The 19907-nt window shown below is 34.9% G+C and overlaps 1 protein-coding gene across 1 annotated transcript; it reads right to left on the minus strand.

Annotated features, from left to right (window-relative positions):
• Positions 1–616: 616 nt before the first annotated feature.
• Positions 617–16093, minus strand: LOC110786040 (protein MICRORCHIDIA 7). Its single transcript, XM_021990549.2, has 20 exons — positions 15538–16093; positions 13565–13639; positions 13328–13362; positions 13135–13213; positions 12565–12657; positions 11545–11629; positions 10338–10413; positions 8785–8913; positions 8356–8454; positions 8152–8253; positions 7823–7984; positions 7643–7738; positions 6147–6198; positions 5943–6054; positions 5793–5863; positions 3466–3899; positions 2044–2240; positions 1729–1816; positions 1341–1463; positions 617–1233 (listed from the first exon to the last, which is right to left on the minus strand). The coding sequence occupies exons 1-20, from the start codon at positions 15926–15928 to the stop codon at positions 1153–1155; spliced, it is 2580 nt and encodes an 859-aa protein (XP_021846241.2). The 5' UTR covers positions 15929–16093; the 3' UTR covers positions 617–1152.
• Positions 16094–19907: the final 3814 nt, after the last annotated feature.

Consider the following 19907-nt stretch of genomic DNA (forward strand, 5'->3'; position numbering starts at 1 on the left):
CCCGATTTAACTGATACGGAGTTCTAAGCAATTTAATTGACTTATTAATTTATTAGGTGCTACTCCCTCCGTTTCTTTTTGTTCTTTACGTTTTTAAATTATCAAATTTTTATAATTTTTTCAAATGTATAATAAGAGATATTAGTGGTTAAAATAGTGCATTGACAAACGTGAAATATCAGAAGGTGCAATAAAAAAATGGAGAACGTATCATTTATAGAAACGGGGCACGCATTAAAGGACAATTTATAAGAAAAAAGGACCAGTATTAAGAGTTGGAGGGAGTATGAATTAACTTAACTAGTGCTCAAGGAGGTAAAACCAATGGTGAGCTACAAGGTGATGCGGCTAAGTTTGTCACATCAAATTTATAGCTAAAATTGATTTAAGCTATAAATTTTCATATTAGTAACTTATAGCTCCCTATAATATTTAATTTATTTGAGCTATTTTTTTAAGCTACCTACCCAAAATAATTACAAAGTTTTGATAGCTTATTATGTCATTGTTGTACCAATGACGGACTAACTGCACACATGTTCACCAACAAGTCCCTTTTATAACCATTGGAGTTGCTCTTAGTGGCGCCAAATCAAAACCTTTCGGGAAAAACAGAGAACAAAACCCAAGTCAGATTAACTTGGCTATTACGAATTTACCACAATCTTCCAGAATACAGAGCACTATAACTACACATACCAATCGTTTTTATTCGTTTCTGCAATCAAACTATCATAACGAGAGAGTTCACAAATTTTGATATGTTGGTTTTTGCTACGGCCAACAGCATGGTTGAGCAAGGGAGTAGCTTTAGGTAATTATATAACAGATTATTTCCTGCCGCAGCCTTCCTGCTATACCCTAAAAGGAAAAAAGAAGACTCATATACAAGTGCAGGCAAACTCCCCCACTCAGGCACCCACCAGTCCACACCAACTCCCATATTCTTTTAACCGATTATTGTGGATTACATTTACGGATTTACCACGATTTTACAAAGAATAATGCTAATACTACAATTTACATGCCAGGTTAATTAAGATACAAATTCCTGCCAAGTTCCACCATCTACACTGCAATTGCTGAATGAAGCCTGCAACAAGGATATATCTACAGCCCTCTCACACTATTCCATGCTTGCAGCCTAAAACACTATCGCCTGCCATTAAAAGACTTCATGTTGTCAAGTAGCATCACTTTCTCGCGCAACTCTTCAATTGTATTGGATGCATCCTGCCCGGTGAAAAAGAAAATGAACACATTCAAAACTGTAGATAATGCACAATAATATTGAAGCTGTAAACAGAGCCTGACACAAATCTATTTGTGAAAGAACAAACCCTTAGTCTCTTTCTCAGATTTTCCTCTTCAATATCTCGTCTGTCTCTCTCCTCTGAGAAAATGTCAATTAGACTCTCCTGCTCCTTGTTGAGTTCTTCAATTTTACTTTCAGCTTCATGGAGCTGTTTGCAGAAATCATACAATAAGTTAAAATGAACAATCAAACTTATTTCACAAAAATACTCTTCACAATTACAGAGATAAGACAACCCATCAAATATAATATCCCCCAAGATCCAAAGTACAGAAAGGGAAGTTCAAAAAAGAAAGTTAAATACTGTAAGGAGTAAACGAGTTGCAAGTAACACGGTAGAAAACAAGGACAGATCTATCGAATTAAAAGGACAGCCAGAGTGTGTTTGCAGTGGTTGGTACTACAGTTTCTACCTTTGTCTCAAGCGATTTGCATTTGCCTCTTTCAAATTGCAAGTCTCGTTTCAAAGCATCCAACTGCTCCCCATTGTTTCCCTCCAACCTAACCGGAAAAGAAAGAATTAAAAAAAACCGTCATGGTAAACATAAAATATTGAAGTATTTGAATACCATATCATCCCAATTGGTGTCTCAACTGATGTCCCAAACTTTTCTTTACTGTCATTAACATTATAGTTTTGATGCAGAAACCAGTAAGAAAACAGATAGGACATTAACAGGACATTTAATGAGACAGAATCATAACCAAGCTAAGTCTGACTTTCCAACCTTTCTTTCAATTTACGATTCTCCTCTTTTAACTCATCTAAAACTTGCAACTTCTCTTTCAATTTACGATTCTCCTCCTTCAGCGCATCTGAAACTTGTGACCTTTGTTTTGTTATACGATTCTCCTCGCCTAATCGATCCAAACCATGCAGATTGGAAGGGAATGAGGGATCTATACCACCATTAGCACTTTTTTCCTGTCAAAAGTAATTTAAAAAGAAAGAAGGAAACTCGTTATAAACTCCACTTATTTAGCCAAACAAGACAACTCTTTGAATTTATCTACAGCGCATAATAAGAACATAAGGAAACTCAATCCTCAATCTCAGACGACCACCTGAACATTAGCAACTTAACATATTCTAGGTCTGACTATGATGGAGTGATAATGATAAGCTAACAGAGGGAAAATAAGAACAGTGAGTTTCATTGATGCAGCTTTTGCAATTCAGATTGAACCTGGCAACTGAACTATCAAAGAATCTTGCATTCTTTTCAAAATGGGAAGTTTGTAATCTAACACTAATACTTCCTCTGTATTTCAACCGATGTACCGTATTGTCTTTTGGAATTATTCACATATCCCCTTTGACCTTCTTTGCTAGCTTTTACGTAAGAAAACACCGTCATTCAAGATCATGTTAGATTCGTATCAATAAATATTTCATTATATCAACTTCTTAAATTTTTTACTGATTCGTACAAATAAATATTTTCATTATATCAACTTTTTATAATTTTTACTTATAACTAGAGATATTGGAAATCATGAAAAACCAAATGGTAGATCTATTAAAATACGGAGGTAGTATTAAATTTTAACAAAAACTATGAACACGTGAATTCCACTTGCATTGTTTATGTTGAGATCATTAAACAAATGTTAATGTATATGCAATAAAAAAAGACCATGTCAAACTAAATATGTGCACCATAAGATGATAGGAAACTTTAATGAAGTACTACACTTCCTTTTGTGTGATTTGTGTCCAATCTGTCCATGATCCATAAAACCAAATAGACTGGACTATTTAGTTGTTTTCAACTGGTAAATGGATGAAACATCAGGTACATGCAACTATGACTTATACTAACCGGTACTACCTTTTTAACGGGTTAAGCAGCATATATTACCTGACACCATATAGGCAATCAGACAGTTAACTCCATGTGTCTTTTTTGGTAAAACAGAAATTAGTATTCCTGCCCTCTTTTAGGTAAAACAGAAACATTTATGGAAAAAAGCATAATTAATAGATGAAATCATCACACCACACTGTCTATGATTCATTTTCATTACATTATCAACAGCGACAACATACTTTGACATGTACAACTATCTGCTCTTGCAATAACTAGTTCTTTCAAAGGGAGAATCATACAAAAATAACAAATTATTTACAGATAGGAATGTGAAAATACCTGTTGCGCAGCACAGCTCATTGTTTCGGACAGAAGAACTTTTTCTGACTGGTCTTTGCCAGGGGTATTCAAAGTAGAATGACCAGTTCCATTATCTCTTCTCCTAAGCACCCTAGGTTGCTCATTATATTCAGAAGCGTCTTCTATAGATGGTGATGATGGCTCTTCAGATGTTTCTCTAACCCTAGCATTGTATGTGCGGTCGTTCCCATATTTATCATTCACTGATACATGTTTTCCGGATTTTCCCGCTGCTTTCTCTCCATTCTTGTCAGATGAACGACCATTTCCATATTTATCATTCACTGACACTTGTTTTCCCACTGTTTTCCCTCCATACTTGTCAGATGAACGAGAAGAGACCTTCTCATAATCCACGCCTCTCCTTTTATCTTTAGAACGTGATGGTGAGGGAGTATAATCAGGTGAAGATTCTGCAAACGCCGGTTCAGAAAATAAAATATAGTAAAAAATCAAGCTAACAATTTCTAAATGCTTTTAAAAGGCCGGAAAAATACTAAGAATAATCCCATCTTAGGCTAGTCCCATTTCTTAAAAATCCCAGTTACTCAATAGAAAGCCGAACTTTCTTTGACAGGGGAGGGGAATTGGATGTTACTTTTCCGTCAGAACTTACATATTAAGTAATTAAGATAAATTTTAGCAAAACCTCCTCACCGACAGTTTTTTTTACATCAATTTAAAATTATATGAACCCTAATTTATTTTTTGGCAATTTTGGGGATTAATTAGCTCGACTCCCCTTATTTTCCCCCACACACAGCAAATCTGGAAAAAATCAAAGCTCTCTATCAATTTCACGATTTTGATGCAAATTCAGTGATTTATTGGAAGTTAGGGGAAATGCATTTGTGTTGTAGGGATGAAATCATGGAAATTTACAATCAAATCCTAAACTACCCTTATAGTGGGTCCCACAAACACTTCTGTCAACTTGTCCGTTAAAAGGTGGTAAAATCAAAATTTGAAATTAGTAGGTGGTAGGTTGGTAGAAAATAAATTTAAGGTGATAAAAGTCAATTTATCCTCAAAAATAACTTAGGAGTATTAAGTATCAATTCAAGGGCTTGTCTGATACTATTTTCGGTTTTGAGTTTTTGGTTTTTAAAAACTCAACTGATTTAAGGTTTGGTTTTATGTTTTTTCCAAACTAAATAAAACACATTTTATCCAAATTAGTACCATTACGACTCCACTTACTCTAACCCCAAAATTATACCTTTCATGATTAATGATTTACATCATCCCCATTTAAAGTGTTACAATTATACAAGTGTACACCGTATCTTTATGTATTCAATTAAGCAAAAATTTGATGAAGTTTGACATTAACATCTGCTAATTTCCAGCGTAAGGAACTATTTTTCTCTCGGGGTCGATGGTTATTTTAGCAGCAGCACATTTTTGTTTTCTCCCATAAAAGCACCCCAAAATCGATTGCTCTGTTCAACAAGGAGTTGAAGGAACCATATCTATGGAGTTGAAGGAAATGGTTTTTTTGACGGGTTATTGAGATGTTACCAATATGTGAGGACACGATCTATGAAAAGGGGATTCTAAATATTTGAGATTTGGAGAAGAGAGAAAGTTAGAGGCAGCAGAAGGATCGAGAAGGAGGGAGAAGGTGTGAATGGAGAGATAATATGTTTCCCAAAACCATTTTCCTAAATCAACTAACTACTAAGAGTGGTTTACCTTTTTTTTTTGTTTTTTTTTTGTCAAATACGACTGTAATCAGTTTAAATTATTTCATTTTAAACGAACAATTTGAATATAGTATTTTAAATTTTGAAACAGAAAAGCAACTATTGTTAGCTCTGGATTGAACTGAGAAGGCTCCCCCTTCCCTCAATAACAACAAAGTTGGGAATTTATGAGTGAACTTGAAGTTGAGAATGTTTTAAGAAATAAGTCAATCAGATAAAGCTGAAATTAAACTTAAACCTATGAATTTTTTGCAACAAGTATTATCATTGAAAATTTAGAACATATCACAAGTACAAGGATAACAATTGCCTTAAAATGAACAAGAGGGAAATAAAAAAATTGAAAAACTTAAGAGATGGCAGAAAAACATGCAAGGATGCAACCAAAAAAAAGGCAGAAAAATATGCAAGGAATCATCCAAACAGAAGGCAGAAAATAACACCCCAGGAGCACCAAATTTAAATGAATGGTTGATCGTTTTAAAACTTCCACATTTTATTCAAAACACGTGCTCATGAAGTAACAGAAAGACAATAATTCACTAACAATGAACCACAAGTTAACTTGCATTCAAGTTGTCTTAGAAGAAAATTATATACCTCTGTCCCTATGTTCTACTTGTTTTTTGTTGATTCTAGGTGCATACCCAATCTTATGACAGTGAGTGCGCCTGAAAAGAGAAAGAAAATATTCAGACCTATTGAAGTAGGTATAAATAAAGGACATGCCCGTTTATTGATGTATCAGACCAGTAATTTTTCTGCATCTGCACCAGTTTGTTTTCCAGTCTGGCAAGAACAGTAGTGCGCTCAAACCCCTGCTTATCATGAGCTGGCTCTACAAAGTTTGCTTCTAGCACACCTGTAATACATATCAAGGGTTAACATTGGCTCTACAAAGTTTACTTCTAGCACACCTGTAAAGAAGATGTTATGGCAACAAAAAAGTAGCACCTATGACACCTCGACCGTCACTTCCAGCAGCGGTCCAGACCCTCCAGAAAGGCTAATTCAGAAAAAATCACCAAGGGAAAGTTCACATCAGATGCAAAAAATTGTGTTCATTTGTCAAAGATGTACACTAGAATTAGTTGCAAGCAAAGTTTTGTCATGATCGACGAAGTACAAAATCATAATATTTTCATATAATAAGGTGTATATCCAGAGACTTGCTGAAAGATGCACAAACTTGTTCCAAAATTGATCATACTCATTAAACTTTAAAAAGAAAATTGAGGTTGAAAAAAACAAAATGTTTTTGGTATTTTCATTTTATAAAACAACTTTCATCATGATTCAACAAAGCGTAAACCACTTTTAGTCGTTTTTGCGTTTGTAAAACAACACCTTCAATACATCATCCCTATATCCCAATTCCCAACTCCATAACTCCGACTGCTTTCTTAGTCACCACCGACCCAAACCGCTGGAAAACCCACGGCCTTTCAATTCCTCTCACCAGCCTATTTCATCGCCGACAAATTACAGATTTTGTACATTTATCAAAAGCTGTTATGAAGGTAACCAAATTCCAAATGTTTGAAATGTAGACATTCTTTTTCATTTAAAAAGAACGAGAAAAAGAAGACAATAATGGTGGTTTTCTTTCTTAATATAACCATCGAACGAAGTACTCCCTCCGTTTTTGTCGTTGGTTACACTTTCTATTTTTATCCGCTTTTTTTTGTTGGCTACAATTTTACTTTATTTCTATTTTGCCCGGTATCTCACACAAACCCCACTTGCAACACTCTCTCTCCTATTTATTTATTACACAAAACTTTATCTTACACAAACCCCACTAACTTCCTTCTTTCTCCTACTTTCCAAAACTATGGGATCTAGAGTAATCGTAACCAACAAAAAAACGAAGGGAGTATAATTTTTCTGTCAGATTGATTTTTTTTCTCAAGAGTTCAAGCTTTCCAACGAAACAGTTAATTAATTATGATATTCCATGGATTTTATAAAAATTTATTGTTTTCTGGTTATAAAATAGCTGAATAAAAATGGAGTTGGGATAGAGGGATGGAGAAAGGTGAAAGAGAAGATTGGATGATGTGAGATGGTGATTAACTAGAAAATTAAATCGATACGGAATACTTCTTTGTTTTGATTTTGAAGGTAAGATACGGAATACTTTGTATAGTCCAATAAAATCCCGTATAGGAGTTGTGGGTTTATATTGGTTTCAATAAATAAATAAATAAAACTATAATCAGGTTCAAGTTTTGTAAAACAAAAGGCTGATAAACTAAAACATACCAAACAAGGCCTAAACTAAGAGAAACGAAAATATCCACATAACTTGTAACAACCTGGATCATGAGACCGAGGCAGCAGATAACGACAGAAACCGAGAGGCCCTGTTTCTATGTATAATATCTCGACATAAAGAACGTCATCTATAAGAATATATTGGAAGGCAACACAAAAGGCATGTAACTCACCTTTATAAGACGATTCTTGTGATAAACATTAAATCCCTGAACATCAATATGAAATGTCGCATCTTTCACAAATCCAACAGTGACAATAGCAAGCATCTACACTTAGACACAGAAAATGCATTAAACATTAGCTAGTTGTAGAAGCAATAAAAGAAGAACATTAAGTCGTGCAATTATTACATCTGTATTTTTGGGAACGCCATCAGCACCAGGTTGGGGACGGTATGTAACCTCCTCGCTCATCATCATATCATTCACTACATTGTGGTGCTCAACATCCTTTCCTCGCATAATCATGCGGAATCTCGGTGGAAGTCTCAGATAAAGAATTGATGCATAACTCTGAAGATAAAAAGGCAAGAGCACAGTTAGGTAAGGGCTTTGGTTACAGTTCTCAGACCTCCACAATATAGTCATCTAAAATTTGTGCATCATATGAAGTACTGGCACCCAACTTTGCCAGGTGATTGAATTGTTGAAGTACACAAATTATAAGCAGTATTAATTACCCTTAACGAATGCCTGTAAGTCAAGAAATGTTTAGAATTAGGAAACTGCTTTGCCATTTCTATGCTTCTTTCATCTCTGTTTACACCCCTAATTTGAATATCCTGTCAGTTCAAATCATTAATATTAGTTCACAACTGGAGAAAGGAAAGTCAATAGAACAAAATGCTAGGGAAATAAAGGACTCAATCAAGTACCAAACTTACATGTCGATCAGAGCTGAAGTCAAGTTCAAGCAGTCCTTGATCATCCTCCCAGAGGTTGTATATGATTATACGAGTACCGTGGTCTTTCATTAGATTAAACTGCAGCAGTGCATCATCATTAGTTTTAACAAATAAGCCGGTCAGGAAGGAAAAATTAAGCCCTATAAAACGGTCTAACCACAGAAAAACAACAGAACCTAAAGAAAGAGTAAACCAGAAAATATTGATCGCCGATTAGGGAATAGTCTGGAAAATTCTGGATGTAGAAAAATGCAGGATGCTAAACTATAGCTTTATACTTGGAATGCATCATGCTTAACCACGAGGATGCATAAGAAGAAAGAGAGCTTGAAAAGCAAAAGACGTCGTTCAAAATGCTAAGTAGCCACCAACAAATCACCTTGCAACAATCAGAAAATGAATATTCACCTGTTGTAGGAGTTCAGTTTCACTTGAATATGGTGACCAGTGAGTAATTGTATCAACATTTCTTCTCCAATCATCAGCAGAGGACCGCATCAGCTTATGCCATTCCCTCTCTCTCATTTCATAGTCAAGCTTTGAATCCAACAGAAAGGTAGTTAGGACCAGAAAAGTACAAATCATATAGATCACAGAAAACATAGAAACTGCAAAATGATACCAGATGATGCATTAAATCACTTATGGCTAGGCAAACATCACGAGCAGATTTCAAGGACTTCAGATCTAACTATGGAACCATGAACAGAAATGACTACATAAACAGATCTAGGAATTCTAAATCAGGAATTGAAAAGAAAAAATTGATACTATGACTGTTTGGTTCGAAGTTGGGTTAAGTAACCCCAAGGACCTGGTTTATAATCAGTAAAATCCAGTTTTTATCAATAAAAAATTAGATTTTATCAGTAAAAAAGTAAAATCAGTTTTAACAGTAAAATTCAGCTTCGGTCCTGTTCAGTTCACCTTAAATAAATATTCAATAAAAGTCAGTTTTTATTAGTAAACATCAGTTCTAATAAGTATATACTATATACTAGTCTTATATGCACGCATTGCGTGAGAAGTAAATAGAAATTAAATCAAAAAATAATTAAAGAGGAAGATGATTGGTTTTTGAACGTAAATCGCGGAGTGATCAAGGGGTTTTCCATTTTTTATTGTGTTTGTTGTCAGTAGTAATTAATTTTACGCTGTCAATTATGTCTAATTTGTCCATATAATTTGTTATTTATTAGGGACATCTTAGACTATTCTATAGGGGGGCACCAAAAGGTAATTTCTGTTAATGAAATCAAAAGTTCCCTTATAGAATAGAGCGCAGTTATAATCGGTAAGCGCATACAATGAACACACTAGTTAATCAGTAAAAATAAGTTCCAATAAGTAGAAGTAAAGCTGCAATCAGTAGAAGTAATTTCAGCTCAGTAAAAATCAGGTGACCTGAACAGGGCCTCAACCAATAAAAAAATAATTTCAGGTCAGTAGAAATTAGGTGAAGAAAACAGGGACAGTATATGCAGAACCACTTTTACAGGATCAGTATAAATCATGTGAAGAAAACAGGGCCATATGTGTAGATCTACTAATAACAAGTTAACAACCACAACCCTAAACCCATATGTCAACTGTTTACTCTTTTTTTATTAGCGGGGGAGACGGGATAGAGGCAATAAAAAGTAGAAATGTTCTCCTTTTACTCGTTCTATATGTTTTTAGGGCAGCAACATAGAAGATGCTATATTTATAAAATGGGGTGGCGACGCGTTCTTGAAACATTTCATTATTCTTTTTTACATCCAGGGAAGTAATTAACAGGAAAAAAAATATGATTGGAGGCAAAGTAAAATTGAGCTAGGATTATCTGAAGGCAAAGATCTCAAACATAAGCCTGAGATTATTTCATCACAAGAACAAAACATTTGTTAAGGAAGAGTTAGATGAGCATGCTGATATAACTGTAGAAGACAACAATAACATGCATGAGAATGTTGACATACAATGGGAACTACAATATCTTCCTTCCCTGTGCTCCTCAAAAATGTGTAAGACAGCAACCCAATACTTTGAGTGACACTGAAATGCATGAGAATCCAAATTAGAAGTTATTAAAAAAATTGTCATACCAATGCAGGAACGTCATGCCCAAAAAACAAGGAAAGGGAAAATATATTTTAGGAGACAATAACCAACAAGAAAATCTTATATGCCCCCTATTGTAGCTGTTGGTTATGTTGTTAGACGGATGTGATGGATCCCTAATATCCACTCTGATTGGCCAGAATTGGAAAAAGATAATCTTTTCAGGATAATGCACAAAACCAAGACAAGAATAAAGCACACAGTATCATAAAAAAAATCTTAGCTATCAAAAAAAACTAATCCCTTTAGGTTTGCACTAGACTTGGACATACGTGCAGAGTACAGGTTTATCATTTGTTAGTTTGTTACGAAGAGTCAAGTTTTCCAAAAGCAAGATGCTGTGCACCACCCAAACGGCCAAACATCAGTTATTCAGACAAGTCCGTTTCTTCTTTTTTTTCTCTTTCTTTGTTTATACACTCACCCAGCATATTCGTCCAAGAGCAAACTCTACAACTAAGTCTTTCCAAAAAGATCCAAGAGTCAGAATCAGGAAATCCTTTTCTGGATCATGTGATTGAATTTACTTAGTTTTTCTCACTGTGCAGAATTAAGGGAGATCACTGTGAGGTTCCTAATTAAAACCTCAACCAAAACTTTCCACATATGGTACACAGGGAATGACTGGCTGATAACAACGCACCGTCATAAATGAACAGTTACAACGAAAAATATTACAAAGAATATCTCACGATAAATACCTCACCAGGGAATAAGTAGGAATTCAACTCATGCACTCACCACCTTGCACTTGGAAACAATATATGTTCTATAAAATGCATAAAGCACCTTGACTTATTGAGTATGAGATTAATCATCCTCATATGTACTATAAGAAATATAACATATTAACATCTGCAGTAAACATTAAACAAAACACCAAAAATCTTATCTAGGATAAATATGTGTCTAACAGAACAGGTTTCTTGACTTGGGCATATCTTAACCTTACTAGATCAACTAACACCCTAGGTAAATGTCCTTCTGTAGAGATATGTGAATCATAGTTGTGACAGAGAAAAACAGAAACCAGTGCGAGAAAGATACAATTCTCAGACAACAAACCTTTTACCATCTTTTCCACAGCTGCGTGAAAAAACAATAACATCAGCTCCAAGCCGCATAGTACTTGTCTTGAAACCATTGCCATCTTGAAAGATAACAGATAAGAATATGTGAAAGGTCTTCAAAATAATTATAACAGGAGAACCAGACACTAAACGGCATGTTTGATAGGTGGTCTTAAATGCTGGTAATGAAAGTGAATTTAAATGTAATTTTGAACGGAAAGTATCATCCTAATAATGCAAACTCATTCCCAAACTTGTGTTGTTCTTCTAGATTTCCATTACCACCAAATAGTTCACCTCACATGGTAGACCTAGACAGGACTGCACACCGGTCCTAGACCGGACCGGACCGGAACTGGAATCAAGAAAATTTGTGGACCGAAGACCGGACCTTGGACCGAAATTATTGAATATGCCTCCATACAATTTTCGAGGTTATTTATTTCCAAACAATATATAGTTAGAAAATCTTTCAAACTTTAATTCTCCAATTTTAAGGGAGTAGAGGTGACATAGGACATTGAAGACTAAAGAGTAAGAAAACAAAATAAAATAACACATGATTTTAGGGCACTAAAGAAGATTAATGATTTATTTAATATAAACCGGGTCAACCGGTCCGGACCGAAAAATTCCGGTTTGGACCGGACCAGAAACACGGAAACCAAAATTTAAAGGACCGAAGACCGGAGCGGAATCAATAGGTCCGGTCCGGTCTGGTCCAAAACCGGTCCGGTTTTGGTCTATTTTCCGGTCCAGACCGGATTTTAAACACCCCTAGACCTAATAGTGGGTTGTAATGAAATTTTATGAAGAAAAGGGATACTTTTGGGAGAATTCGCATTACCATGATAATGGGCCTAGATTTTTCTTACAAATTTACTTACCAATCCATTTCCACTACTACTATTTATTTTTAATTTTTTATGTGAGTCAAACATTACCACAATTCATTATTACTTACCAAATATAGGGTGTAAAAGGAAAACAAATATAGAAAGGGAAATTCACTTACACTGCCCAATTGTATTCGCTAGTTTGCTCTTTGCAGAGTACCCCAAGGACATACATTGACGCATCTTATCAGGGTCCATCCCGCCACCATTATCTATAAGAAATGTTGGAAACAAACTCATCAGAAGTTTAAGATAGAGTTTTTCACAATCCAAAACACTATCCAATTATCAATCCCCGCAATGATCGTAATGTTGATATCACAGCATAAAACTTCACTACATCAACTAAAAATCATCATTCATCAATAATAAAGTGATGAAGGTCCACCACACCTTCATAAACAATGTTATATGGTTATACCTCATTGTGAATAACGAATAATGACAGGAAGTGAAAAGGCTTGACCACCTTAAAAAAGTATTAAAAAGGTAATGCTAACACTTCAGACACACGATTTGCAGATAACAGCATTGCCTTTTAACAGTGATATTGTTGGGGGGGAAAAAAGATCACTGTGTCTTTTATTGCTTGATATCTTTGTTTCTACCTCTACCAGAACACTTCCATACAAGATGCACAAGGCCACAACAGCATGCAATCAGTATGACATAAAGAAAGAAAGCAGTACCTTCTATCAGCAACATATTACCCCCATCCTTCTTATTTAAAAGCATATCTATATTCACAAATGTAGCTCCATTGCAGACCTAACAATAACAATATCCAACCCTTAATCTCATCGCATATATAACTTATTAATCAATGTCTAGGAAGATAGGACAAGCATTCAATAGTTAGCCATAAACAGAGAGGTAAGAAACCTCATCCAATGAATTGTCCAACAGCTCTGCAAAAGCTGCATAGAGAAGTTCATATGATAGCATCAGTAACCAGGACAGGACAATTAAGGGTAAAAAGAAAAGCAGTTTGAGAAAGATTTAGAAAAATAAAACAAAGAAAAAGAAAACATTTGGAAACTCTATGCAGAATTATGACTCGCGTATTTGGATAAAGCATGTAGAACTACACATTTGGATGAAACATGTAGCTGTTATTACCTCCAAGAGCCCACTTATGACTGGTGGCGTTAGAATGCAGGAACTTGGGGTGAACCCTGACATGGTCCATTCCGCCTGCAGAAAGATGAAAAGAAATTGAAAACCCACAGAACCCTTTTGTGCAAGTTGTTATCACCCGTTGAACCAGACAAAAGTGATCACAGAAAGCAGAGTCGAGAGGTAAGGGATGATGTAACCCCCCTAATTAACCTGTCCAACAGTATGAAACCTCTACCAGAAAGCATAGAATAAAAGTGAATGGTTGATCACTCTCTTATGAGGTCGGTATTGAAGCTATTAGACTTGATCGAAAGAAAAATAAGACACACCCTAATAGCACATTAATTTTACAGCATATGGAATTTGCTCCAACATTACTCTTTTAATCTGATAAGTTGACCTACTTGTCAGTGGAGACATTCCACAAATATTTAATCTCACAAGCTTGCTAAAATCTTCTACAGTTGAAGAATTATGCTCAGATACGAACAATGAAACCAAATCTAATGAGATCTGATAACAATCAGGCGCAAAACAAAGGGTGCTATATCAATCAAACACCTACAAACAACAGAATCCAATTTCCAATCTGCTCTGTATATAGAAGAGACTTCCCACGATACTTTTCCTTGCTAATATTGCAATAAAGAAATTTTGAATCTTAATATGACATACTTCAACCAAGTTATTTTGGTCCTAAACCACCATTCCAACTGCTCTCTTGAGTTCACCTCAACAGACAATCCCCTAACATATGAATAAGAGTCTACTAGGCATACTAACAAACAAACATAATGAACAAGGACAAAGAGATATTCAGGAACCTTTAATGCAGATAGCTAAAGAAGAACATTCCATACAATTTCAACTAAGGGTGTCCATGTTTTCTCGATACTTATTTCAAAATGGCATCATAAAAATACATCCTCCAACCCACTGAATAATCCCAAATACACCTTCCACAAGACAGAAGCACAAAGTTGAATAATCTCAAGTACTCTCTCTCCTTTCTCCCTCCCCCCCCCCCCCCCTCCCCCTCTCTCTCTCACGAAGTTGAATAACATAAACTTCTCTCTCTCGAGTCTCTCCCTCTCCCTCTCTCTAAAATAGGTCAGGTTAAAATATTAAAAGTCCTTTTAGATCTCGTCTTCTAGTCTTCATAAACAATCTTGCAAGTTTCAACTATGACTGAAGAAATAATTATATTCTCTGGAGTTGTTAACTACAATGAAAGAAAGGCCCTAAGTACATTTCTATATACAAATACAAATTTCTTGCAGCAATTCTCTCTTCTTCCGACCCATTACCACTGTGGAACATCAAAAGGCATGCATAACCACATTGGGTGTACGTATCAGGTATCACATTAGTAAATAAGTAATGTTCTATCGAAAAAATGAATCTTTAGAAGGTCTTCATAAAGGCTTACCGGTAACCTTGCTCAGAATGTTCACATCTATACCTCCCTGTTCAGTATCTAATTTATCATTAATAAGGTATATAATTCACCGAGCATTTGGTTCCGAGAAAAATAGAGTATTTCCAAGTTTCGATCTTCTATATCAACATGTCACCACACGGGCACCAACACAACAAATTTCTGTTTCAAAAAATTCCTTCCAGAAAGACCAAAGCAAACCCTACTACTACAATTCATACAGTCTCCTTCCTCCACAAAAACCCTAAACTTTCATGAGAAAACTCGTTATTCAAACCGTAAAATTGCCGGACAAATCAACATCAATTTCACTTCCCATAAACAATTCCCCTAAATGCTTCCATTTGAAAATGCATCACAATCCAAGTTTCTCTTTCAACAAAAAAATACACTAATTTCGCATAAATATGACGAATTTAACATTTCTGCTTAAATTTACAAAAGTATCAGACCATGAAAAACAAGGAAGTAAAACCTAAAACAAGCACAAAATTCTTTAGCAAAAATAAAACCAGAAAAAGGGACATAAACAAACCTGTATTACTATCCCACTTTCCACAAGGAGCACCCTCATAATCACCCGCCTTCCAAAACTGCTTCGAACCCTGAGTACTTACCGGAACCGCAGCCAACGGCGCCGGCAACAGAATAGAAGAATCCGGCAACGGCGGAATAGGATCAAGAAAACCAGGCGGAAGAGAGACATTAACCTTTTGTCTCTTCACCGGAACACTACTACCACTAGACGAACCCACAGCCCTCGTATCGGCAACACCACCACCACCATTGTCGTCATCATCGTCGCTGAGAGCAATCACATCAGCCGGCGACCGCGGAGTAGTATTGGAGGCTCTGTCCCTCATTCGTCGAACCATCTCGTCGATTTCTTGCTTGACTTGTACATCCATGGCGGAAGAAGCTTGCATGGGAGAGAAAAGAAAGGAGAGAGAAAGTGTGAATTGAGATCAAAGGGGAAAGAGGAGAAGGAGAAACTACCGAGAAAGTGTTATGTTGTAGAAAATGATGTTATGCTATTTATAGTGTGAAGCCGATCAAATGAGAAAAGGAAAACAGTCAGTGCGACTGCGGAGTATAAGTAAAGCTAGATTCATGCGTCACAGGAATGCCGGGTTTATGCTGCTAAAATTGAGGTTTTGAATCATCATAGATTCATACCAATTAGATTCTCAGAATTAATCACTGGATTTAGTTCTGTCGTTGTTTAACCAATTGTGTTAATTGTATATATATATATAAAAAAAAGGCTGGTTTATAATTTCTAACTTGTTTTATACTCCCTCCATTCCTTTTTGTTGTTCCCATAAGTAATGTTGGGGGGTTTTTAAGAAAACTGGAATCTTGATTTGTATTGGGATATGAGTAATGATTGGGTGTAAGAATAATGATTGTGTGTAAGAGATTATATATTTAAAATAAAGTAAGGAGAGAGAAAATATTAAATAAATAAGATAAATTGGGGAAATCAAAAAATCAAAAAACAAACATATTTGATATCAAAAAAATCACCCAGTTTTGAAATCAAAAATCAACAACAAAAAATCTGGGTGAGGATTTCGAGCAAAAAATCAAGAAAAACCCAAATAACAACAAAAATTCGAACAAAAAATCAAGAAAAATCAAACCAGAATATTCGACCAACAATCAAGAATTCAACCAAATCAAGAAAAAGAAATCAACAATCAAGAAATCGACAAACAAACAATCAAGAAAATTCGACCAAAAAACCCAGGATATTCGACAAAATGAACCCAAAAAATCGAGAAAATTCGAGAAAAACAACTAATCTTCATTTCTTAAGCAAGATCCGTACAAAATGAACCCAGAAATTCGAGAAAATTCAACCCAAAAATTCGAGAAAAACAACCCAAAATTAAACCCAGAAAATCGAGAAAATCAACCCATAATTAACCCAAAATCAAACCCAGAAAATTGAGAAAATTAAACCCAAAAATTCGACCAAAATTCAACCGAAAATTTCAACAAAACTCAACCAAAATTATACCCAGAAATCGAGCAAAATTATACCCAAAAATTCGACCAAATTCGAGATAATTAAACCCAGAAATTCGACCAAAAAAACAGAAAATTAAACCTTGAAATTCGATAAAATTATACCCAAAATCAACCACCAAATTTGACCAAATTTAACCCAAAAATTCAGCCAAAATAACAACCAAAATCAACCCAAATTTTCGACAAAAATCACCCAAAAAGTTCGACAAAAAAATGCACAAAAATAAATTAATACTCACTTTATCTCAATGTCACGATTTTGAGGATTTAGAGGTCAAATTCGATCATGAAAACTCTAGATCTAGAGTTTTCATAGTCGAATTTCACCATCTAAAGCCATAATACGTATTCTACAGCTTTTTCTGGAGGGTGGTGGCGGTAGCGGAGGTGTGGTGGTGGTGGCGGCGATCTAGAATTTCAGTGTTCTTGAAAGAAATGTGAGAGAAAGATGGAAAATGAAGAACATTTTAGTGTTCTTGAGAGAAATAGAGAGAGAAAAGTGAGAGAGGAAGGAGGAGAGAGGGAGAAGTGAGAGGAGGAAGATGGAAAATGAAGATGTTCTTCAGAGAAACAGAGAGAGGAAGGAGGAGAGAGAGGGGAAGGAGGAGAGAGGTCCGAATAACATAATGAAAAGAAGAGAGAGATGAAGATAGGGACGGGTAAGTTGGGGGGGAGGGAATGAATAAAATAATGAAAGTGGTGAAATTTAGGTTGGAAAAAGGGTAGAATCTTAGGGTTTTTTGGTAAATAGTGGAGAATCTTAGGGTAAATTGGTAAAAAATCTATGGCCAAAAATAGTAAAGATTCAGTAGGGGAACAACAAAAAGAAATGCCAAAAAAGGAAATGGGAACAACAAAAAGGAATGGAGGGAGTACTACATTGCATTTTACATAAGTTATTTTTTTTTTTATTACTATGTAGTATTATTGTAAAGGAAATCACCATGTTATAGTGACAGATCTAGGAATTTGTTCTATGGATTCAAGAATTTCAAAGTTTGATGAATTTGTTTATTATGTTTTAAAGTTTAGCCATTGTATCTTATAGGAAAATTCATGATTGAAGTGTCTTATTGGGAAAAAAAATTATGATTGAAGTAATGTATTTTTTTGGGCTCAAGTTGAAGTAATGCACTATATCTTACGGAGTATAAGATTAGACACAACCGCCTCCTCCTTCTCACCTCTATTTTTTTTCTCTAGGGTAAACAAAAATTAGAAAAGAAATTTGGCTAGTTCGTTAGAATGTCTCTCTGGAAATGTTGTATATTCTTGCTATATGTCCGAAAGATATCCCACATTGCATAATCTTCTCAACACTTGTAGTATTGATTGAAAGATACGTTTGTTTGAATCAACTTGTTACACATTTGATAATTGTACTTCTCCCGTTCTTATTTAGTTGACACAGTTTGACTTTAGCACTATTCATAACCCTCTTTTGGCCGAATTAATATTTTCAAAATATTAACTTTTTAAATTTATTCTTTTACATAATTAAAGATGCTAATGATAAAAAAAAAAAGTGCATTGGCAAACATGACTAAAGTAATGTCTCAATTAAGTAAGAGCGGAGGAAATACTTCATTATTGTCGATATTGTATAATTTTTATTAATAAATTGAGTTTACAGTATATAGAGAGAGAATTAGGATCCGCTGAGAGCCTGAGAACCACACCCTAAAACGAGAACTAAGAACCAATTTAGGCCCTTAGATCATCAAAATTTGACGGTCCAAACGATTCCAGTGTCATTAATGACATTTTCGTACTTTTCAAATTGGTTCCCAACTTTTTTTTACTTTTAAAGAAATTTCATTTACGGTGTACTTTTTAACCAATTGCATATATTTATTTATTTTTTGGCAAATAAAAGGTATTTTCCTAAACCCTTTCTAAAAGCAAGAAGTTCCTATTTGGAATATGAATTGACTACCTTACCCCTTAAATCCCTCTTTAAAAAAAACAAAATTCTCTTAACAATAGTGTATTAATGAATTTGCCCTTAAACACTCCAAGTATAATTAATCCGTTTATTTAGACACTTCCCTTGACACTTTTGTTTAGTCACCTAATTTTGTCTACCCTGTAACAACCTAATGATTCATTGCCTTTATAAAACCATTTTTCGACTTAAAATAAAGGAATTACTAAAGTATTACCGCTACCGTGATAACGGTTAAAACTAGTACCAGAATTACGAATAGGAAATATAACTAACATTCAAAACATTAAATAATAGTTAATGGCCTCCATACAAGTTGGGAACATAACGGCCCAAAACCAAATACGTTAAATAAAAAATCATTAACTAAATAGTTATAGTCTAGACTAATAAAAAACAGTAGAGTTAAATAATGCAGGAGAAACATCTGTAATACCTCGTATTTTTCTGTATTTATGTAGGAGAAGCATTTTTATGATTTTTAGAATTTAAATCGCATTTAAATGTTATTTAAATGTATTTTTAAACTAACAACAATGGAAGATTATTCCTCAACTCAAAACTTTTAGTTTAAATTTATAGAGTAATTATAAACCACCAAGTTTGCTACTACACCTCTCCGAGCGATTGTATTTTTGCGGTTTTAGGCCCAATTCGGTGCTCCACATGCATTGCCATTATATATAGCAACACAAAGTCGAAAGTGAAGAGGGGGGAAGGAGAAACGAAGAGGAGAGAGAAAGTTGATGCTTTATCTGCTGATTGATACTTCCGATACATGGCACGTGGAGTGAGACTTGAGACTCGATCACTATTGATGTGCCTGGAATTAATGCTCCTAAATTCACAAATACTGTCAATCTGTCATCAATGAAACGAGTGTAGTGTCGTCCGTTGGATTTAGTGGATCTAACGGTTAAAAATAC

The sequence above is a fragment of the Spinacia oleracea genome, chromosome 5 (assembly GCF_020520425.1).
Source record: "Spinacia oleracea cultivar Varoflay chromosome 5, BTI_SOV_V1, whole genome shotgun sequence".
Taxonomy (NCBI): domain Eukaryota; kingdom Viridiplantae; phylum Streptophyta; class Magnoliopsida; order Caryophyllales; family Amaranthaceae; genus Spinacia; species Spinacia oleracea.

Excerpts from the sequence above, each read along its gene's own strand:
- LOC110786040 (XM_021990549.2), bottom strand. The coding sequence starts at position 15,928 with ATGCAAGCTTCTTCCGCCATGGATGTACAAGTCAAGCAAGAAATCGAC. Across the intron at positions 3,900-5,792 it reads AGTAGAACATAGGGACAGAG|AATCTTCACCTGATTATACT; the intron begins GTATATAATTTT and ends CGGCGTTTGCAG. Across the intron at positions 1,234-1,340 it reads ATCTGAGAAAGAGACTAAGG|GATGCATCCAATACAATTGA; the intron begins GTTTGTTCTTTC and ends TTCACCGGGCAG.